The 23,775-nt window shown below is 37.6% G+C and overlaps 1 protein-coding gene across 2 annotated transcripts in view; it reads right to left on the bottom strand.

Annotated features, from left to right (window-relative positions):
* eml5 (EMAP like 5) overlaps positions 1 to 23,775 on the bottom strand; it is a 101,320-nt gene that overhangs the window by 1,489 nt on the left and 76,056 nt on the right. The window contains exons 22-42 of one of the 2 annotated variants that reach the window (XM_084393813.1): positions 22,426 to 22,578; positions 21,836 to 21,967; positions 19,216 to 19,304; positions 18,537 to 18,713; positions 17,316 to 17,517; positions 17,048 to 17,174; positions 14,579 to 14,582; positions 12,643 to 12,741; positions 11,305 to 11,434; positions 11,015 to 11,113; positions 10,406 to 10,426; positions 10,012 to 10,185; positions 9,717 to 9,925; positions 8,213 to 8,370; positions 7,977 to 8,091; positions 6,557 to 6,745; positions 6,295 to 6,467; positions 5,661 to 5,823; positions 4,257 to 4,360; positions 2,859 to 3,012; positions 1,469 to 1,569 (exon numbers count right to left, since the gene is read on the bottom strand). In XM_084393813.1, the coding sequence (XP_084249939.1) occupies positions 1,469 to 1,569; positions 2,859 to 3,012; positions 4,257 to 4,360; positions 5,661 to 5,823; positions 6,295 to 6,467; positions 6,557 to 6,745; positions 7,977 to 8,091; positions 8,213 to 8,370; positions 9,717 to 9,925; positions 10,012 to 10,185; positions 10,406 to 10,426; positions 11,015 to 11,113; positions 11,305 to 11,434; positions 12,643 to 12,741; positions 14,579 to 14,582; positions 17,048 to 17,174; positions 17,316 to 17,517; positions 18,537 to 18,713; positions 19,216 to 19,304; positions 21,836 to 21,967; positions 22,426 to 22,578 (2,773 nt within the window). Of the gene's footprint in view, positions 1 to 1,468; positions 1,570 to 2,858; positions 3,013 to 4,256; positions 4,361 to 5,660; positions 5,824 to 6,294; positions 6,468 to 6,556; positions 6,746 to 7,976; positions 8,092 to 8,212; positions 8,371 to 9,716; positions 9,926 to 10,011; positions 10,186 to 10,405; positions 10,427 to 11,014; positions 11,114 to 11,304; positions 11,435 to 12,642; positions 12,742 to 13,007; positions 13,118 to 14,578; positions 14,594 to 17,047; positions 17,175 to 17,315; positions 17,518 to 18,536; positions 18,714 to 19,215; positions 19,305 to 21,835; positions 21,968 to 22,425; positions 22,579 to 23,775 lie in introns of those variants that run through there. The other variant, XR_014625771.1, reaches the window with a different exon arrangement.

Genomic DNA, 23,775 nt, shown 5'->3' with positions numbered 1-23,775 from the left:
GCAATCATTAGAAAATGGAAGAAGCTAAACATGACTGTCAATCTCCCTCGGACTGGGGCTCCATGCAAGATCTCACCTCGTGGGGTCTCAATGATCCTAAGAAAGGTGAGAAATCAGCCCAGAACTACACGGGAGGAGCTGGTCAATGACCTGAAAAGAGCTGGGACCACCGTTTCCAAGGTTACTGTTGGTAATACACTAAGACGTCATGGTTTGAAATCATGCATGGCACGGAAGGTTTCCCTGCTTAAACCAGCACATGTCAAGGCCCGTCTTAAGTTTGCCAATGACCATTTGGATGATCCAGAGGAGTCATGGGAGAAAGTCATGTGGTCAGATGAGACCAAAATAGAACTTTTTGGTCATAATTCCACTAAACGTGTTTGGAGGAAGAAGAATGATGAGTACCATCCCAAGAACACCATCCCTACTGTGAAGCATGGGGGTGGTAGCATCATGCTTTGGGGGGGGTTTTCTGCACATGGGACAGGGCGACTGCACTGTATTAAGGAGAGGATGACCGGGGCCATGTATTGCGAGATTTTGGGGAACAACCTCCTTCCCTCAGTTAGAGCATTGAAGATGGGTCGAGGCTGGGTCTTCCAACATGACAATGACCCGAAGCACACAGCCAGGATAACCAAGGAGTGGCTCTGTAAGAAGCATATCAAGGTTCTGGCGTGGCCTAGCCAGTCTCCAGACCTAAACCCAATAGAGAATCTTTGGAGGGAGCTCAAACTCCGTGTTTCTCAGCGACAGCCCAGAAACCTGACTGATCTAGAGAAGATCTGTGTGGAGGAGTGGGCCAAAATCCCTCCTGCAGTGTGTGCAAACCTGGTGAAAAACTACAGGAAACGTTTGACCTCTGTAATTGCAAACAAAGGCTACTGTACCAAATATTAACATTGATTTTCTCAGGTGTTCAAATACTTATTTGCAGCTGTATCATACAAATAAATAGTTAAAAAATCATACATTGTGATTTCTGGATATTTTTTTTAAGATTATGTCTCTCACAGTGGACATGCACCTACGATGACAATTTCAGACCCCTCCATGATTTCTAAGTGGGAGAACTTGCAAAATAGCAGGGTGTTCAAATACTTATTTTCCTCACTGTATTCCAAAAATTTCGTTTTGGATCCTAATTTTGCCTGGGTCAGTCATGTGTCTTTCTGAAATAATTATATACATGCACTACCATTCAAAAGTTTGGGGTCAGTGAGAGTACTGTGAGTACTTTTATATCATTTACATATTACACAGTTTTGAGTCAACAGAATATAATGTGTTAATGCTTTTGTAAAAAGTGGAACTAAACTGACATCTTGGATTGGATCCTGCAACTGTAACAGAGAATCAAACACTGAATCTGTCTCTATATGCGGATTTTAAAGAGGAAGAATGATAAAGTACAGCAAGATGGGTGCCTGTGAGGAACATAATGAAAGCACAACTGAACACACACCTCCTATCATCGCCTCCAGCACTGACGACGAAGCGATCCCCACTGGTGAAGCGGATGTTGGTCAGGTGGGCCGAGTGGCCCAGAAAACGCTTGTGTTTGGCCTGAGGAAACACATTCTAGTGAGACAATTTGCTATTTTATCCTTGAAAAGGCTGAAATGTGTGCAGCACAGGTCAGAAGAGTGGATGAGGGAACATTTTATGTGGATATATAACAAGTATGGGTATATAATAAAAACACAAAAGATTTTACAATCCAATTATACAGTTGAACTTTGGCTGTTGTGAGAATGGTTTGATCTGTTTTGGTAAAAACTGTCACATCCAGCCCTTTTTACGGTCTTGTGATGTGCTGTCACATGCCATGACATGCCATATACAATATGCAGAGACAGCGAAAGTTACTCTGTGGTTTAAATTTATCTGTAGGAAACAGCACTATTGACCCTTGTGAAAAAAAAAATGAAAAAAAAAACACTTTAGCATACTTTTTACATAAATAATAATAATAAAAAAAAAATAATAATCGGCACTTACAGTAACTGCATGTTTTTTACAATTAAATGAAAATGTATCAGTTTTAAATTTATATTAAATGCAATTAGCTGAACTTAAGAGTGCTTTTCTGGCCTACTTTAGTAGGACGTAAGTACATGTTTATATGTAATTTCATAATTCTATTGTTTTTGAAATATGGTACTGTGAATATGGACAAGCAACTATAGTAAACAAAAAATATAATTTAATGGCATTTTTATTTAAACTTGTATGTCGTGTATTTAAAGATATTTGTAAATACACATCTGTAATGATGAAGTTGCAACTGAGTAAATTTAAAATAGATTTAAAATAAGATTTAAAAATTTAAATCAAATACTTTACATGTGCTTTTGAATGTTAGTCAACGCATCAAAATAAGTGTATTTCTTTAAAGCACAATAGATTTTAAAGATACAATAGAAAAAATGTAATTATAAGTGGACCTCGGGGAAAACTACAAAATAAAGAAATGCTTTAAATCAAATTTGCATTGTGTATATTCAAATTTTGCACTTGAATTTTCCTGACGCTTCTCAACAGCATCAGTCTGCATCCACTTTCTTTCCAATCAACCAATCAGATTTGAGAGACAAGTTTCCAGTTTAGACTCCTTTTACAGGTTAGGTACTTCTCCATCAGTGTTATTCACCTATCATACTATTTAGGTATAATTCAGGGTAGAGTTAGGTTTTGGGGTATGAATAGGATTAGGACTACATTTTCAGACAGGAATATTGATCCAGGAACATGTCGTCTTACTTGGCCAAATCACAGTGACCAATCACCATGCATCACAAAACATTGCATGTGAAACAACATTTTTCCTGTGAAAAAAAAAACAGTATACTTACAAATTTCTCTGGACAGGGAAAGTCGAACAGCTTTACCATTCCAAAGTCATCGCCTGTCACGATGTTGAGGCCAGAGTGAGACACACAAGCGCAGGTTACGTCTGCCTTATCAGTGTTCCTGGACCAGATCCCCACCACCTCATCCCCGAGGACACTACACAGACACCCAAACACAGCTGACTTCATTTCTGTTTTAAGGGATGCCAGCAGTGCTGGAACCACCAACTGTTACCAAGCAGGTCTATAATAAAGGTGCATCAGGCAGCAAAACAAGAAATGTAGCTTGAGTAACAAAATGAATGCAGAAAATCACAGACTTTCCTGTCTGGACCCGAGTTAGCTGAAAACTGTAGGTCATTTGCTGTGTAATTTTTTACCGATCATGTGAAGAAAAACACATACATGTTAAATTTAACCTGAATAAGATCACACATATTTATCTAACCTCCTCACCAAATGGATACCTATCATCGCTGTCGAGTAAAAAAATCTAAGAAATTTTTCAGAAAATGGAAAAAACTTTGAACATATTTAAAATCTGTTGTTAAAGTTGATACTGTGGCTTTATATAAGGCCAGACACTTGCACGCATCGTTATATTATTAACATTTTACCGAAACTAAGCTCAAATGGAGTTTATATCTGGAATATCAGATATAGTATGTACACTGTACAATCGAATTAGTTAGACTTGCTTAAAGCATGCAATCCGATTGCCTTAAAAATACCAAGTTAAATAGGCATAGTATGTTGTACTGACAAAAGTTCAGTATAGTTCACCAACACAAGTTCTAGTAACTAAAAATGAATTATAGAGAGATAATTTACTTTAAATAAAATGTAATTGTTACCATTGTTGTGTTTTGCATGCTGAATGTTGAAGTCTGTGTGCGACTGAAGAATGGTCAATTGCAAGATACTGTCACAAATATAGAGGGATTATATCAACCCAATTAAAAGTTTCACAAGGTGTTTATGACATAAGTGTTAGCAATACATTTTTAAAAGATCATTATTCAACATGAAAAATAATGTGTGAGTTCAAACAAACACATTTTAGGAAAATCAACATCAATTTATGAAGTCAGCTTATGTGATTTAAAAAAATAAATAAATTCAGTTGTATTGACAATTTAACATTCGAGATGATTGCCCCACTTCAAAAACTTCTTTTCTTTCCTTGACAAAATGACAAAAAAATGGGGTTTTCTGAGTAAACAAGGTATAGTATGTGAATAGTACAGATTACTAGATTTTTATAATTAAATTAAGATATTAAGGCAAGTTAAATAAAAAGTGTTAGTTAGAAGAACTATTGGATTTGACAGTGTATGGAATTAAACACACCATGTTTGTTCATTTGGCCAGAGGAGAAGTGCGGGTGCGTAGCAGCGTTACCTTGTCCATGTGGCCCAGGTTATTCTGTCGATCACTGCTTGCTCAGTGACTTGCTTCCCAGAAGGCACCTCATAGACTACACGTTTATAAGCACCAGTAGACAACTGTAGAGAACAACACATGCAGACAGTGAATAGCTCTAGAGCTGATCTAAAGCTGTGAGAAACAGCATAGAGAAAGTCATTACAACACCAACATGGTTTCTAAATGGAGAAGAGGAACCTTATTTGTGTAAAGGATAGCTTAGGGCAGGGATTCCCAAACATTTTTGTCCCATTTAACCGAAATTGCTTACTTGAAGTACCACCTGAGATTTCAAGTTAAACACATTCACATGTGCACGGTTCTCTGATTTTGGTTACCGGTCACAGGTCACACAGGTAAAAAAAAATACAATATTTGTAAAAATAAAACCATATAATGTATATTTTTAGTAAGTGATACATTTTATGATTTCATTGATTATTACATTTTCATTGTGTTTTATTTTCATAACAGTGTGAACAGCAGAGACCACATGGAATCTGATCTTTCTGATTCTGATTTGCTTCTATATGTGGTCCTAAATCAGATGCATGTCTGAAGTTTCGCAATGCGACCTCAGTCTGACCAGTCGTATCGGAATTCATGTGACTGTACCGTCACTCTAGATCAGCTTTCACGACTCACTCTGATTTCACACACCGCTAGTTCTTTGGTCACTCAGTGAATATGGAAGACGGCCGTGAAGTTAGTCAGTGGAGGGACGGTGAGCTGTTACACTCATAAGTATTACGGTGACAGCTCTATTCAAGCAAAACTGCATGAGGAAAACATTGCTCTTTTTCTCCTCATCATCGCCTGCACACTAATTCACTGACTTCAGCGGCACATCACCTTATAAATGAACGCTTGAACACTGACTTCAGTAATTCTGTTTTTACTTCAATATGACAGCGTGCTGCGTGCCATCTTTGTTGTTGTTCTTTTGTGTTTGCGGGTCAGTTCAGGATCATGACCTTCACACTCGAATCTGATTTAAAAGCTAATGTGAACAGCCAAACAAAATCTGATCTGAGCAATAAATCAGAATTGACCATTAAGGCTTGCAGTGTGAACGTAGCCTATAGTTCAGCTAATTGCATTTAATATTAAATTAAATTTAAACTACAATACATTTTCCTTTATTGCAATTAACAAGCAATTAAGTGTCCAAATCATTACATTCAGTTTGCACTCAAATATATATATGTTTTAATTTTATATTATTCCTGTAATCAGTACTCTTTTTTTTTTTTTTTTTTTTTGTATGCTAAAGTGAACTTCTTTTTCACAAGTGGCAATCAGGCAAATATCATTATTTTGCTCAGATTCTCTCCCACACACACACACACACACACACAAACACAGCCCAACATGCTGTACCTGCACATAGCAGCTATCCGCAGAAAAGTCCATCTGCATGACGAAGCTAGGGATGTCCCTACAGCAGTTGACGCGGTTGAGCTGCGGTCCTAAAGTCAGGTCATAAAAATCCACAGCGTTCTCACTGGAACCCACAGCCAGGTAGCGCGAGTCTGGACTGAACCTGAAGGAAAAGAAACTGTAGTTGTTGCAATGGACCACATTAATGGTAGAATTAAGCCCAGAGTATACATTCTGCGACAGTCCGAGCACACCGTCCACAAGTAGCCCAATTTTGGACGGTATGCATACAGCAGCGCATGTGCGAGTGACTTGAGCACTTGAAAACAAAGTCCACTAGATAGTGTGCATGTGCCGAATGCATCTTTCCATGCTCACGGCCAAAGAAGTACACTTTGAAGTATACTCATGCTCTCAAATGTGAACGAGATGGAGAGGAACGCAGAAAATGAAGTATAACCCGGGGCTTCAAATAGCATTTACCTATGAAAGCTTGTTTCTGCCTCAGGGTAAAAATTATTTTAGTATCTCGTAATTGTGAATTAAAAGATTTAAGTGGAAAATGGATTTAATTATTTTTAGTGGCTTGGATTATTATGCATGTTTACTATATAAAATAATAGATAAGTCTCACCTGATATCTTGTATGGCAGAGCGCCGATCTCTCTTCTTCCCCCAGATCTTGAGTGAGGTGACGAGGAGGATGATGAACTCTCCGTTCTTCATGCCGATGGCCACCATGTCGCCCTCTGGGTTGTAGCTGACCGTGCGCGCAGGATGACCGAGGTTCACTTTATTGAGCATCTTCTGTTTTTCCATACAAGAAAGCATTTGAATAAGCTAAGTATGCATCTCAGAGAGAATTACTGACTATGCACAGGCATTATATAACTTACCCTCTCTGAAATGTCCCAGAGGCGCACAGTGCCGTCCTCGGCAGCAGACAGGAAGACGTCTCGCGTGGGATGAGCTCCAACACCCCAGATAGGACCGTCCATGTGGCCGTTAACCAGGATGTTACAGGCTGCGTTCTTCTCACCAACCTCTATGATCTCAGCATTTCGAGTGCCTACGAGAATCTTCCCCTAAAGAATCAAGCAAGAGGACACAGGGTACCGTACTGTAACTGGTGGGGTCACACTATTCATGAGGAAAAAGCTTATTAACCAGCATAATCGTTCTGAGGAAGGTGGTTGAACAAGGCTAGTTGGTTCTAACTGGCTATAGAAATGTCATTTTATTTCTTTTGTTTCCACTTTCTTAAGACAAATTCAAAATCTCAATGGAATCTCCTTTGCAATTTTTTTTTTTTAAATCTCTTTTTTATATATTTTCTTTTTACTAAAGCATTATTGCTCTATCTATCTATCTATCTATCTATCTATCTATCTATCCATCCATGTATCCATCCATCCATCCATCCATCTATTTAAAAGTTTGGGGCTGTAAGATTTTTTTTTAATGTTTTTAAAAGAAGTCTCTTATTTTCATCAAGGCTGCATGTATTACTTACACAGTAATATTGGGCAATATTATTACAATTTATTACAGTTTTCTAATTTAATATATTTTTAATGTAATTTATGTGATGCAAAGCTGAGTTTTCAGCATCATTACTCCAGTCTTCAGTGTCACATGATTCTTCAGAAATCATTCTAATATGCTGATTTGATGCTCAAGAAACATTTCTTATTATTATTTTGAAAAAGGTTGCTGATTCTTTGATTAATAGAAAGTTCAAAAGAACGGCATTTATTTGATATATACATTTTTTGCAAGATAAATGTCTTTATAAATAAATGTCACGCTTGATTTGTTCTTGCTGAATAAGTATAAAGGTATTATAGTTTTATAAGTTTTAACTGTACAAAAAAAATCTTACTGACCCCGAACTATATCAATCAATCAATCAATCAATCAATCTATCTATCTATCTATCTATCTATCTATCTATCTATCTATCTATCTATCTATCTATCTATCTATCTATCTATCTATCTATCTATCTATCTATCTATCTATCTATCTATCTATCTATCTATCTAATATAAAAAATCGTGGGTGAGTTGCTGAGTTATTAATAACATATGCACACCAGCATCCCATACAAGGCATAATTTAGGGGAGTAAATTGTTTTAAAACACAAGAGATCAAACATTTGTAAATCAATCAATCAATAAATAAAAGTGGGTCCACACTATTACAAAACACATCTGTAAAACTTCTTAATGACTGCTGACCAAAATGTACTGTCAGAGGTCCAGTAGTGTCCATCCTCTAGTCTATAATGTATTGATTTTGTATAAGCGCTGTACCTTGCCCCTGCAGACAGAGCGGACACAGTCTATGATCTGGCCCGTCTCCAGTCTGAAGGCTCTGCATCTCTTCAACTCCTGATCCCACAGTTTCAGCGCACCTCCCTCCTTAGACCTGCAGAGGGCAGCCCACACAAATATCACCATTTACCACAGATCCTTTTCAGAACTTTCATGCAAATTCAGAAAACAAAATTACCGTAGGTATAGATAGTTGTAAAGGTCAAGCCACTTACGGTCGTTCTTTGCCTCCCGTCACAATGAGCCCGTCACGTAATGTGGTGTACATGGTGAACACAGGTCCAGTGTGAGCCTTAGCAACGATTCTCACTAGAATGTGTTCCTTCCACACACACACATCTCCACTAATGGTACCTGTAAATGTCAAGTTATTCTGAAAAGAAAACAAACCTGCACTAATCTAGTGACCTCTAAGAGAAAAACAGCACAAACATGGCAAAGCACAGCATTTTCACATCCTTTTACACTGAATCTTTAAAAGTGTGAAATGTGATTTTTTTTAGTTAAATATAATCATAAACAAGTTTTTGAATTACTTCTTGACTTAACATCTTGTCCATTTAAGCTCTGACACACAAGTGCACAAACAAATGCACAAATGCACACGTATGCATGTATGTATACATAAATACCTACTCACACACATTCCCACATTCAGTTAAAGTTATAGTTCACCGGAAAAAAATAACAAAAGTTACTGTTTGGGGTGAGTAACTTTTTGTTTTCTTGTTGTTGTTGTTTTTTAAAGAAATTAATAGTTTTATTCAGCAAGGATGCATCAACAATAAATGAGCTGTCAGCATTTGCAGCCTTATTTCCTGTTCCTGTTGTAGCAAATTTGCATAATGCCAGCCTATGGTCTTTATTGGCTGCCCGCAACGTCTATTACCCACATTCAAACACTGTAGTTGTTGCTTAGGACTGGAAGAGTTTGATTCAGGTTTTTTTCGACATGTCGGGAAGATATTTGATGTTGACGATGTTTTTTCAGAGTTTTTTTAGCTGAAAATGCATCTTGTACTGTAAAACCGACGTCAACATTACTGTTCATATCACTGCGTATACAAGTGCTGAAGAAGCTGTAAATGGTAGACCAATCACAACAGACTGGGCCATCTGACCAATCAGAGCAGAGTAGACGGAAAGGAGGCTGAATCTTTCTTTTGATCTTGATCTTTTTTTGATTCTTTCCTTTCCTTTAATCCACCCTTATCGGGCTTATGCTACTCTGAACAATGCCTGAACTTCGTATTTTGAGCACTTCTTGCGTTGACTAAATGTAAATGGATGGATGTAAACCTATTGTAAATGACCTCAAAAACAAAATTAGGAATCTTTAAAATAGCGTAATAGGGGCATTTCAAGCAGCACAACTGTTTTCAGCATTGCTAGTAATAAACAACAGAAATATTTCACAATATTACTGTTTTTACATTTTTTATCAAATAAAAGGCAGCAAATAAAAGGTGAGAGACTTTTTTTCAAAAACAAATCTTACCGACCCCAAACTTTTCAATGGTAGTGCTTATTTTTGGAGATTGACGGCATCTATTCCCATTTGCTTTCATTTTATTGAAAGCATTCTGCAAAATCTCATTTTGTATTGGTTTGGAACACCACGATATTTTTAATTCTGGGTGAACTACACCTTAATCTCTCCCTCCCTGAAAACAATTACAAGTAGAGCTGAACATCATGTAGAAACAGAAGAATACTTACAGCTCCAAATGCCACAGAAAGCATGGTCTGCATACGGGCGTCCTCAATGGAGCTCAGCACTCCTTTATTACTGAGCAGGGCCTTGCCGGCCAGCGTCCAGAAGCGCACATGTTTAATCCCCACTGACACGAACTGAGTGTCCGAATCGGGTCGAAACTCTGCCACAAAGATCCGCTGGGTGTGGCCGGCCCGACTAGCTACTTTGGCACCTTCAAAAAGAATTTCAAACAGGTAACAAACCTGATATAAAACCCCATGAAAGCAGAGAGAATGCTGTGGGTTGGTTGGTCTGTACCTTCCTGCCACTTCCAGATGGTGAGTGTGTGTTGGGGGTCCAGACCCACAGAAAGCAGCAGTTTACCGGTGGCACTAAAGCTTACAGAGCAAACGCCCCGAGAATGATGGCAGCGCAGCACAGAGAGGGTCTGTTTGTTCATGGCTTCCCACACGTGGATAGAAGGAGACGTGGCTGCAAATACAGAGAGAATTTATTTATCCACTGTTGCTCAGATATGTTATCTATCATGACTATATTCTAAAGCATTTTCACATATTTGAAAGCATATTTCACATCATTTGCTCATAAGAGTAAGTATGCTAATGACTCAATAATGAAGTGCTGGTGTGGGACAGTTTTCCATGGCAATCTGTTTGTTTGTTTGTTTGTTTTAATGGAGAGTGTCTCTTACCTGACATATCACCAGCATCACCTAAGTGAACAACAATAGCAGTTAAACATGGTAGGAGGAACACTCTAAAAACAATATAGCATTTTTAACTCAATTGGTGCAAAAAAGTAGTTTTCAAAGGTGTAGCACCACACTGTCCAAACTCAAAAAGAAAATACTATTTATTTTTTATTTATTTTTAAATAAAGAACACATTTCAAGCAATATGTGCAAAATGGCAATAAAGCACAGCAGAGCACAGGTGCAACCATTGGAAGGAAAAATTCTAAATCAGATATTTTTTTCAAATAAATTCTTCTGAATTGTTTTTTTCTCTTGAGGAATTAATTCAAGTAATCTCATACATGTTTCCTCAAAAAATCATCACACTTTGATTAGATATGCCAAGATACCAAAGTCTGCGATCAAAAACTACAGTATTTCAATGTGAACTTATTTCTCATTAAATTCTTCCAAGAATAACTTCTCTAAGCTATACTTTCCATGTTATTTTATATAGCTCTATAACTCTGACTGTATGACATTGTCTCATTTGTTACATTTTTTAGAGAAAGCTGATACCATGGCAGTCAAAGTGAGAAGAGAGGGTGAATGTTTTCACAAACATACCTACTTGGCCAGTTGCCACCACATTGGGGAACTTTGGGTGCTGATTAATAGTTAGGCACAGAATATCATCACTGTGATCCAAATAGAAGCTCTGGCATGCTGACGGCAAACAAACAGAAAAAAACAAAAAAACATAATGATGCTCAACAATATTTTTGTCACGTCTTTATGCCTGTTTGAAAGAACTTGATGAATAAAATCCATATCTAATCACTTACGCCCACTCTGTCACATTAAAATGCATGAAACATGCATCACATATGGCAGGCATCTATGAGTTTTCTCCCCACCTGTTGTCAAGTTTAGGACGACCCCTACTGAGGCAGTGTGGTAAATGATGTCCGCCCCCTCGTTAAGATAATGCACATTGTTACGGCAGTCGTTGCCTCGGTAACCAAACACCAGTTCAAGCACCAGGTCCTGCAGAGACAGTCAAAGAGGGGCGTCTGAGGTCGTATCCATGACAACAGCTGAAAGTATCTGGTTCTCAGGATGTGAAAGGGCAATCAAGAACGGTTAAGAAGATCATCTAACCACTGAGGGACAGAGCAGTCTGTAATGAACATTTAATAGATTGAAAAGGTACACTACTAAGTCATTTATTAGTATAGTATAGTATAGTATAGTATATTATAGTATAATACAGTATAGTATAGTATAGTATAGTATATGAAAGTATAGATAGTATATGAAAATAGTACAGCATTGAGTAGAACTGCATAGGATACTACAGAAAAGTAAGAAAAGTACTGTCCACTATAGTATAGTATAGTAAAGTATATCAGTCTATAGCAGGGGTTTTCAAAGCTTGGGGTGCGCCTCCCCAAGGGAGCATGAGGGCATGTCAGGAAGGAGTAAGGGTATATCTAGGCGACGAGTGTCAATTGACCGTTCGCAAAGACCCGCCCCCTTTAGTTACTGTTGCTACGTCCGACAAGCCATGGCACTCTCACGCCACACATCACGTTCTCACGAAAGGAAAGGAAAGGAAAGGAAAGGAAAGGAAAGGAAAGGAAAGGAAAGGAAAGGAAAGTACGATATAGGACGGGACGGGAAGGGAAGGGAAGGGAAGGGAAGGGAAGGGAAGGGAAGGGAAGGGAAGGGAAGGGAAGGAGAGGAAAGTACGATATATGACAGGAAGGGTAGGGAATGGAATGAAAGGGAAGCGAAGGAAAGGAAAGGAAAGGAAAGGAAAGGAAAGGAAAGGAAAGGAAAGGAAAGGAAAGGAAAGGAAAGGAAAGGAAAGGAAAGGAAAGGAAAGGAAAGGAAAGGAAAGTATGATATAGGACAGGAAGGAAAGGAAAGGAAAGGAAAGGAAAGGAAAGGAAAGGAAAGGAAAGGAAAGGAAAGGAAAGGAAAGGAAAGGAAAGGAAAGGAAAGGAAAGGAAAGGAAAGGAAAGTACGATATAGGACAGGAAAGGAAGAGACGGGAAGGGAAGGGAAGGGAAGGGAAGGGAAGGAGAGGAAAGTACGATATATGACAGGAAGGGTAGGGAATGGAATGAAAGGGAAGCGAAGGAAGGGAAGGGAAAGGAAAGGAACGAAATGGAACGGAACGGAACGGAAAGTATGATATAGGACAGGAAGGAAAGTAAAAAAAAAAGGAAAGGAAAGTGCCCATCACTCACTTCAATAGGCCTCTTTTTCTTGCCCACGTTGTTGGTCTGTAGCTTCTCTGGCATTGGTGGAGCCCTGCTCACTGGGGGCCTGCATCCAAAGACAAAACACTGCCACAATCAGACTTACAGCAGTAATAAGGTCAGGCAGTGACCGGTGAAAAGGACACCAGACATCTGGCATGGTTACATTTCACTTCACGTTTTCACTGTAACCAAATACTAAAAACAAGTCAGCTCTATATCAGACAGTTTGTGATGCATGATAAACGTTTGTGTGAAACTTTTGTAAAACTAAAATTACAAGTTTGAATGTGAGAAAAAAAATCCTAAAAGTATCAGGTAGAATGAGGTGTAAGGGATCAGTCTAGTCTTACCTTGAGCCCCTTTAAAAGCAGCATTAACAGAGAGAGAGAAAACGTTAGAAGTGTCAGTTGAGCAATTCCCTCAAGTGCTCCAAAAAACAAAGAAGCACAACACAGGGACACTGAGAACACAAAACAAAATACAACAAAAATGTATTCATGTTCACTTGACAGCATATGCCAAAACACAGAATGACATATAGAGCTAGTCAAGCAAGAGACCAGCTCTGTCTAAAATGAGCTCAATAAATAGGATCATTTCCTTACACTTAAAGGAATAGTACACCCAAAATTCTTACTCAATGCCATGTTGTTCCAAACCACTATGACTTTCTGTCTTCCTTATAACACAAAAGGTGAATTTTTGAAGAATATCTTGGCCAATCTCTTTAATATAATGAAACTAAAGGAGGACCTAGGTTGCCAAGCTTCAAAATGACAAAAAAGAGAAAAGACACCATGAAAAGTGTCATAAAAGTGGTACATATAATTTGTGTGCTATATTCCAAATCTTTAGAACAACTTTTCAGTACATTCAACAAAACACTTTAACCATATTTCAAAGATATACTCAAGTCCTACTTAAGTGGGTCAAAAAACACTCAAGTTTAAATAAATGTATTTAACATTAAAGTCAGTTCGCACTTAAGTATATTCTTTTAAAGTATATTATTTCTAAGTACTCCTTTTAAAAGTATGTTAAAGGGACAATGTCAGATTCATAAACAAATCATTGTTGTTGTTCTTATTTTTTAGAGAGAGTCTCAAATTTGATCCAATTTACAAAACACGTCTGAATGATTCGTTCACTAATCGGACTGATCCTTCAACAAGAGTTGAAGATTATTAATGAATAACTAATTACATTTGATCTGTTCCTCACACAAAGATATAGTATAGCTTTATAAACTTTGCAATGTAGTGCATGAGTCATGTTTCATGACACTTTTTTGAAGCTTGAGAAGCTTCAGTCCACATTTATTGTCATTGCTTGGAAAAGAATGCGTCCGTCCATCTTCCAAACCACTTGTTCTTTGTGGGGTGGTGGGGATACTGAGTGGCCAACTGCATTATTTTAAATTTCTCATTGTCTTACATGGAAGAAAGTAATTGAATGGAAGAAAGTGAAACAGCATGAGGGTAAATTATGACATAATTGTCGTTTTTGGGTGAACTAATCCTTTAATCGTCTTGAGAGAGAATGCAGGGAGCAAAGCATGAGCAAAGTTCCCAGCAGCCAAAGAAGCAGCATTACTCTTTAAATAATTAGCGGTGGAAAGCAGTAATAAAGTCACTTCAAAGCAATGACAAAATATCTTCCAACAAAGCACTTAACATAATGCTGTGCATCTACTCTAATTTAAGACTTAAATGACCTGCTTTTAAAGCATATTGAGTTTAAAATAAGAGCAAAAACTTAGCGACATGCGGTTTTATGGTTCAGTTCAGGGAAAGGTACGTGGGTTTATGGATTTGATGGCTGTTGCCATGCGGCCTAGCAAACATCCGAAGAGCATGAGAGGAGGAGGCACATGAAACTGGTTATATTCTCAACAAATGACACTTTTTATTGATCTTCTTACCTGACTACGCCCTGCCTTCACATGGTGAGAGAGAGGAGTGGAGTGCAGAGACAGACAGAGGAGTGAGGAAAATTGGAAAAGACAGACATGAGGGTAGCATGTCACTCAAAGCCAAAGAGCTCCAGAATATGCACTCAATGTTTTTAAATGCCTTGTGGTAGTTCAAATTGTTAATAAAACTTCTCAATTGAACTTGAGCTCAATTTCGATTAATCCCTGAATATGTCAAAACAAAAATCACATCTGCAGTAATGCATTTACAATGGGAATCTATGGGCAATGCAACCACAAGCATGTGAAACATGTATTTTTATGTGAAGAATGTATTTTTAAATACAATTCAGTACAAAACTGTTATTTAAAGTGCCCCTAATATGCTATTTTAAAGGGGTGGTAAAATGCTCCTTTTTATAATATGTAAAATAAGTCTCTGTTGTCCCCAGAGTATGTATGTGAAGCTTTAGCTCAAAATACCCCACAGATCATTTTTTTCAGCATGTTAAAATTGTCCCTTTTTGAGGGTCAGTAAAAACGCGTCGTTTCGTGTGTGTCCCTTTAAATGCAAATGAGCTGCTGCTCCCGGCACAGAGGGCGGAGCTTCAAGAGCTTGTGTGTGCTAGACAATGCACACTCAAGTATCTCATGCAGACAAGCACTAAATTGTCAGAAACTGTTCTGCCTTTTATGTTTAAACTGGAGTCGGATAATGATTGAGAGACTCAAGAAGTGACAACATGTAGAATGCAACAGGATGTTTCTGAATGGCTAGTTGATGAGTTTATGTTGCTGATGTGGAGTTAAATATCTTCAAGTCTTTGATTAGCATATTCTGTCATGATAATCTTTAAATTCGCTTGTGTGGGAACTGTTGTAAGATGCCTACAGAGTAACATGCTAGTGCATTTGTGTTACGTACTGTATTGCATGTGAAAAGACGGATGAGACAGCTTGAGCAGACTCACAAATGTCCTTTACTACAACAACTCTTCCTCTTCTCGACATGGAATTTACATAAGTTCCCGGGGGTGGGGTTTATGTAAATTTTAGGGTTAGGGATGTCACTAACCTGGGAGGAATGTCGTGTAGTCTCTACCAGCCTTTTGTTGTAGTCCTTAAAAAACGATATCTTCCTTTGCTTTGAACTTTGAGTGTCGTAACTTTGCAGATGTTGTTTATGCTCAAACAGCAACATTACACACTAACTAAAGTTAGAAAAGTGAAATCATAATCAACCACCCCTTTAAAGGTCTCCTACAATTGGTTTACCTGCATCCAAGGTCAAGAAATAACTTGTAGAAAGAATTTGTAGCATGGATTTGCAGCGCAGAAAACAGCGTCTTCTAGTCATTTGTAAACCAAACTCTTCCAGCCTCAACTACAACTACAGTGTTTGAGAGCGGGTCAAAGTGGACGTCGTTACACTACTATTCTAAATGAAGGAACTTCTGTTTAGTAAGGTCACTATTCTTATGCTAGCCCATATAATGTCTAAATCTTGTAGCTATACCTTTGAAACAGTGTGTATTTTAATTCCGGGGAAATGCCTTTGCCCATAGACCTCCATTATAAGTGCTTTATTGTAAACGTAATATTCAATAGGCAAATCGAAATAATTTACTATGGTAAAAAAAAAAAAAGAATAGATGTAACCTGGTATTCAACCAGGAACATCCCTGTTAAAGACAGTTTAGTGTGGTATTCCAGCAGGAGCAGGAGACAGTAAATAGTTTGGCTTTAGAGATTGTGCCACCAACATGAGCTCATTCAAAATGGCATATTAGTGGTAGAGTGATGGTGAATTTGAAATACAAGAGCTTATAGTAAAGTGGATAACTAAGAGTATTCAAAACTTCATATTACAGGGTTACAGCTTTTAAAAAATCCATCTATCAATCCATCTATCCATCTATCTATCTATCTATCTATCTATCTATCTATCTATCTATCTATCTATCTATCTATCTATCTATCTATCTATCTATCTATCTATCTATCTATCTATCTATCATCCCAATATAAATGCTTATTTGAACCCTGTTAAATAGAACTATGAGTAACTTTGCAACTACATGTCAACTAACTCTCATTTGAGTATTAGTAGACTGTCTGCTTAGTATTTTGATGCTCCCCAACAGATGTTCTACTGACTATAAGTAACTTTGCAACTACATGTCAATTTATTCCACTAACCCTATCCTAACCATAACAGTCTACTAATACTCTAATGAGAGTTAGTTGACATGTAGTTACAAAGTTACGTATAGTTAGTAGAATGTCTAAAGTGGGTAAAATAAAGTGTATTCTTTAAGCTACCAAAGAAAAATAAAGTAATGAAAAAAGAGAAGCAATCCATGCTCCATCCAAAGTTGTTCATCCTTGCTGTTTGACCTTACTATAACATTATATTACAGAATTGTTACAGTCTTGCTGTGAACATCAATGTTACACTGGGTGTCACTCCTAACCTACCTTTCGTCTACCGTTGGCTCCTTCTGTTGGAAGTGGGGCTTGACCCCCGTCATGGGTCGCAAGTTTGTGGATAAGGCCTTGATAACATACATGAGCTCATTCTCCCGGGTTACATCACTGTCATACCCTACACAGAGCAACACACAGATGGAGAGACACTTTACTTTTATATCTTGCCATATGGTAATATGATGGATGGCTACCCTCTTTAAATCTAGATGGCAGTGGATAGCAGAGATAATTGTTTTTTATGAATGATCTTTTTCACCTCCATCATCTTCGCTCTCGATGTCAGACTCTTCGCTGTCACACTGTCTGGCCTCTCGGCAGCCCTCGTTCTCATGGTTCCAGATCATCAGACAGGTGTCGGAGCCACCGACAGACGCCAGCAAAGAGTCGTCATGTGACCAGCGCACATTAGTCACATGGGTACTGTGGGCAATGTACCGCTTAAACTTGGCGTATTTTCCCTATTCAGATAATGAAAATGTTAACAGGCATGTAGGTACAGTAAATAATAAAATCTAAATATCTACAGTAAAAGTAAAACGGCCAGGCCATTTTTTTAAAGAGCATTTTTATATTAGTATAATAGAAAATAGTGGTTTCCAATGTAAACCTGTTTGTTCAGTTCGTATAAAAACAACTAACACTCCCCATAGAAAAAAATTAAGAAACAATTCTGTTTAAATAGTATTTTGGCTTGATATCAGGGTTGATATACAGAACACATACTGGCTAGCTTTCTGACTGCAGAAATGATTGTGGGCTTTTTTAATACATAAGAGAAAATATGATGCATATTGTAAAAAGACACCACAACAAACATTAAGGTACTTTGAAGTTGTATTCATCAATATTAAGTAAATTAAATTAAATTAAACATCATTTAACAAAATGACTAACAAAATGTTTTTAGTTTTATAAGGCGGAAAAAAACTACTTTCATATTATAATTTAGCTTTAGTTTATGGTGAAAACTAAGTTATATATATACTAAATATATTGATAAAATATATATGGTTTTATAAATATTTTTCTTCTTCTTCTTCAAAATTTAGGGTTTGAACAAACCATAAATGTAATTTAGGAAAACCTAATACATTTGGCTGTAGCATATTTGAGTTTTTTTTTTGGTCAAAAGTATTTTTTCAATCTATATTTCTAGAAATCAGATCGATCATAATAATCCAAAATTATTACTTTTTAAAAGATGCAATAAATAACATTATAATTTAATTTGAGGCATCAATGTTTTAAACACTAACTGTTTTTTCACAAACAATGAAAGTCAGTAGGGTCCAAAACAACCCTGAACCCCAATGAATTTCAATGTATAGACAAATCAAATGTCTTTTTTTGTGTTCCACAGATTCCAAAGAAAGTCATATAGTTTTGGTAAATGATGACAAAATAATTTTTTGGGGGGAGAACTATCCCTTAGTATGAGTGATAGTAATAATTAATGACTAGATAACACTTTCCTAACCTTGACTGGATATTTGAAGAGCTTGACATATCCAAGGTCATCCCCGGTCGCTAACAACTTCTTGTCATTGCTAAGACACGCGGCCGTTACTTCAGTAACTTCACTGACCACAGGCCAAATTCCCTCACAGGAACTTCCCAACACACACGTCCATGTGCTCCAGTCAATCTTGTCCACCTGAGGAAGGAAGAAGGCAGCATGGGATCTTCTGGTTCATCTCAAAATGGCCAGATAAAAGTTACAAGTTAGTAAGAAAATCTGGCTAATTATATTGCTAAGTCTTCCCCTAATCAGAACAATATTTTTTAATCAATATTTAGAGTTTATGCTTTAAAGCTGAAGAATAACTTTGAACAACACTTTTAATGAATATGAATTGGCAGCATTCATTACGATATTAAAATCCAACTCAATCGAACAGGGATTCAGGCCAAAATGCCTCCTACAGAAGCTAAAGGCAGGTGATCAGAAACTTTGAAGGGCTTCCAGCTCTAACTAAATCTTAAGTTGTTAAGGTAAGTGTTCACTGTCTGTCCCAACGTACCGTGGCCTTAAGCACGGCCTAATTCCATGCCTCCAAATTTAGAGTCAAGATAATGAAAAGTGGGCCATGTTCTTGCCCTTAAGAGTGCCCTTCCCCTCTCAGGGTGACACACGGTGAGATGTTCAGGATCCATACCTCTGTGGCAGGAATGGTTTGCTTCTTCCCACGAGGGGCCTCAAAAAATAGCTGTTCCTTCACCGATGTGTTGACCTGCAAAAGCTTCCCTAATACAAGATAACAGAAGAGAGACACTGCGATGTAACAAAGTTAAGCTCAAAAATGTATTCTCAAAAATACGAATTCTACCAAGATACTGTATGGCCAACCTGCAGTTTGTGATTATATGTAGAGTCACTATATTAATCTACAAGGGCTGGACAATGAAGCTGGACAATGAAGCTGAAACACTGGCCAATATAGTGTTGGAGGTTTCATGGCTATATACGTATATGTGCGGCCTGGCCTGGTAATAGTACAGCTGCACAAAAAATATCGCAATCCACACAACATAATGGGAGAATGTCAGAGTTCAAATGAGGACAAATTGTTGGCGAACGTCTTGCTGGCTCTTCTGTGACCAGGGGCCGGTTGCACCAGCTGGACGTAAAGAAGTTGGGTGTAAGCTCTACGCTGGACTTAGTTACGTCCAGCTTTCCGATGAGTATTTACACCTGTTGCACCACCTAAAACTACATCCCTGCTGAAATGAAAATGTTCAATAAATTCTCTTTCTCCATATATATCTAGAGGATTGGTGCGGCCTTTTCATTACTCTTTCACGCCGGAAAGCCCGCTGATCGTGTAGCCTGTACACCAGACGTGCCATTGTCTCAACGTTTTTCGTTATCTTTATTTTCACCATGGAAACAAGTCAAGACTTCTCACTTTACACCTACCTTTGACTAGGTGTAAGATTTAGTCTCAGACGTGCGCTACACCCAGATGGTGCAACAGGTATCAATTCCCCACAGGAATTAAAACGCATTTTACGTTAAGTTTAGTCTTACGACCGGGTGTACGTCCAGCTGGTGCAACCGGCCGGCCCCAGGACAGCAATCCGGGTACTAACTTGTATTGTATCCAAAAAACATGCTGCCCAACTCACTGCAGAATGAAATGCGCACCTAGACTCTCAGGAGCTCCACAGAGACAATATCCATGGTCGGGCTGCTATAGGCAATACCAAATGTCGGTTTCAATGGGGCCAACAGAGTAAATCTTGGGCTGTGGACAATGTGAAACATGTATTGTTCTCTGATTGGTCCTGTTCACTGTCACAAAGAGGCCCAACACCTGGACTGTTGCGTGCCTGGAGTGAAGCACGGCGGTGGATCAGTGATGGTTTGGCCTGCATTATCATGGCATTCCCTACTGTGCTTGATGGACGTGTCACTGCCAAGGACTACCGAACAATTCTGGAGGACCATGTTCACCTAACGGTTCAAACATTGTACCCTACGTGGGTGCCGTGTATCAGCATGATAATGCATCAATACACATAGCAAGACTTGTGACAGAATGGTTTGGGGAACGTGAAAGTGAAGTTGAACATCTCACATGACCTGCACAGTTACCACATCTAAATACTTTTGAGACACTTTAGTTTTTTTTTTGGAGGAGCAGGTCAGAAAACGTTTTCCAGCATCATATAGTGACCTCGACATTGTTCTGGAAGAGGAATGGCACAAAATCCCTCTGGCCACAGGACTTGTATTTGACATTCATGAGACGAATTGGTGCTGTTTGGGCGCAAAAGGAGGCCCTACACCATACTAATACATTATTGTGGTCTAAAACAAGGTGTTTCAGTTTCATTGTCCAACCCATGCATGTTTGCCTGTTTATGCAAACTTCATATAAAGCCTTATTAATTGGGAAGCAGTTTCACTCATGAAGGAACGTTCAAACTGACAGGTTATCATGTGGCTGCACTGTTGGTTGACTTCAGCTGTGGCATTATTTCCACTACAGCGAACAACTGTGCCCTTAATTAGATTTACTGTCTCATATATATTGTTGGACACTGCTAGTGCTAGATACATTTAATAAACTGGTTATTTATTCATTTTCTATTCATTAGAAATATTAAATGTGGAGCTAAAAAGTGTAGTTAAGACTGTAGTTAAATCCACATTTATTTTATTTTATTTTAAGCCAATGACTTAGTTATAATGTATATTTTATTTTATTTTTTTACATGTCAAATACCTTTTTGCTTTGAATGAAATGTTGCGATACAGATCCAAAGGGCTTGGTTTTGGTTCAAGGCCACTTATAGAGCACTTTTGTGCGATCTAGACGGTCTGACAGCAAATGGAATATATTGCTGGTAAAACATTTGATGTCCTATTACATTTAGACAATGAATTATCTTAATTAACATTCTTGGGGACAAATAATTTGACCATAAATTGCAGCAGTGCACAATGCATCATATCATGAACAAGATGATGGAAAATCAATGCATGAATCAAACTTTCTTGAAATATTGCCTACTCTCAAATCTACCAGAACACAGATCACAAAGAACTCCAATGTCTTTATTTCCACTAGTCGCCACATTGCATAACGGCATAAAGTTAAACTTGCCTCAGCTTTTATCGCCTCTCTGTTTCTATCGCTCATTGCCTGAAATCTCTAACTCTTAGTGAAGATGAATGACTTCTGGTCACGAATTGTTGCTGCAAAACTCTGTCAGTGTGAATGTCCCTTGACTCATTTTCTCTTTGAAATATTGCCTTCGTATCTCTCTCACCTCTCTTGTCCCAGTCCAGATGGGTGATGTAGTTCATGGATCCTTTGCACACACCAACCCTCTTGCTGTTCATCACGTTGTAAATATCCACAAAGCTGTCACCTGATGCAACAGCCAAATACTTGCCTGTTACTGTAATAAAAAAAATCAGATTTTTAATTTTGAGCTCTTACCATGACCCAGATATCACATTCTCATTAATATGTTAATACATTCCTGTAAATATGCGTTAATTACATTAGTGTATGTGAAGGTACAGAAATAGCTCATACTATCGTACTGAATACATCAGATGAAATAATTCAAATGTTATATTCTTGGTCTCAGTACTCAAGGCGTTTCCACTGTATCAATCTTTGGTTACACTTTATTTTAATGAGTCTTTGTTACACTGTAATTATACATTTAAGTACTGAGTAATATTCAGTAATTACATGTACTTACTATAGGGTTAGGATTAGGGTTTGGTTTGGTTTGCATGTAATTATGCATAATTTATAGTTCGTAACTACATGTAACATATGTAACAATGACACTGTAAAATAAAGTGTTACCCAATCTTATGTACTGAAATGAGTGTGTTAACTAACCAGGAGAAAAGCGTATTTCTGATATGATGTCTTTGCGGTGATGAAATGACACCAGGTCTTCTAGAGTGTCTGCGTTGACGATGAGGAAGCATCCATCGTTGAGGCCCACAGCCAGAGCTTTCCCGTCTGGAGAGAAGCAGCAACATCGCCCGCCTGCAAGAAGTTATAACCGTCAAATGCCATGTCACGTCAAGAGCTTTTGTCGTAAAAAATCTATCATGACAGCTGAAAAGACTGGTTCTCTTTATGAACCAATGTCGAAAAATGCCCATGAAGTAAGTTAAAAGGTTAGTTCAACTATCACCAATCACCATTTATTCACTTGTGTTGTTTCAAAGCCGTATGACTATAATTCTTCTGTGAAATTCAAAAGAAAAAATGTAGCTAAAAGTTCAATCTCTTCCGTACAATGAAAGCTTTAGGTTGTGTTTGTCAACGCCAAAATGACAAAACCGCAGCATATAAGTTATATCTGTCGATATTGGATTTATATTATTGGTGGATAATTCTGCATGCTACTATTTGTATATTTATATTCCCTTTTACTTACATCTAATGTTCACTTAGTGTTTGTCCTAAAAAGCATTTTAATAATAAATCAATAACACTGTTAAATGTAATCATCAGAAAAATATTAAAATGTATAATTTTTCATACTGTACATGAGAATGTTGTGACGCCTGCATTCATGTGTAGCAATTCAATTGATTGATTTTACTTGATGTTTTATTTTCTTATTTATTGACAAAATAGTATAGAATTTTATTAAAAACCATAACATATATAAAAATATAATTTAAGCCATAACATTAAATTAAAGTGATAGACAGAATTAACATTTTTAGGTTAATCTCTTGAACCGATTAAACAATCCTCAAATCATTGTGAAGTAAGTTATCATTCTTAATTAAAAGTAAATATGCAAAGACCCAGTGTACTCTAAGGATAACCATTATAATATAATTTAATTAGGGTTGATGAAGAGTTGATAGCTCACCTTAAGGATTTGGCCTATCAAGCTTTATTTGATTAAATCGCTGGTCTATATAGTATTCCATGGATGAGCGCCAATGGTTCCTTTTTGTAACCATTTCCTTTAGAGATTCTGGGCTAATATGATCTTGGGCTAATTTGCAAGCTGAGTGTTCTTTACTTAAGTTACATTTTTCAATGCAAACTGAGTTTCTGAAGCATAACGAGGTCAAACAAGTGTAGGCCAAGCTTGGAATACAAATTACAAGACAAGTTCATAGATAACAGGCTATTTATAATCAGACAGAGGGGCTGATTTACTGTTACTGTTTGTAGACTGTAATGCATTTGTGCTTTGAATGTATGTCATTGAACAAC

The sequence above is a fragment of the Rutilus rutilus genome, assembly GCF_951802725.1.
Source record: "Rutilus rutilus genome assembly, chromosome: 21".
Taxonomy (NCBI): domain Eukaryota; kingdom Metazoa; phylum Chordata; class Actinopteri; order Cypriniformes; family Leuciscidae; genus Rutilus; species Rutilus rutilus.
This window is presented reverse-complemented; position numbering and strand designations above follow the sequence as displayed.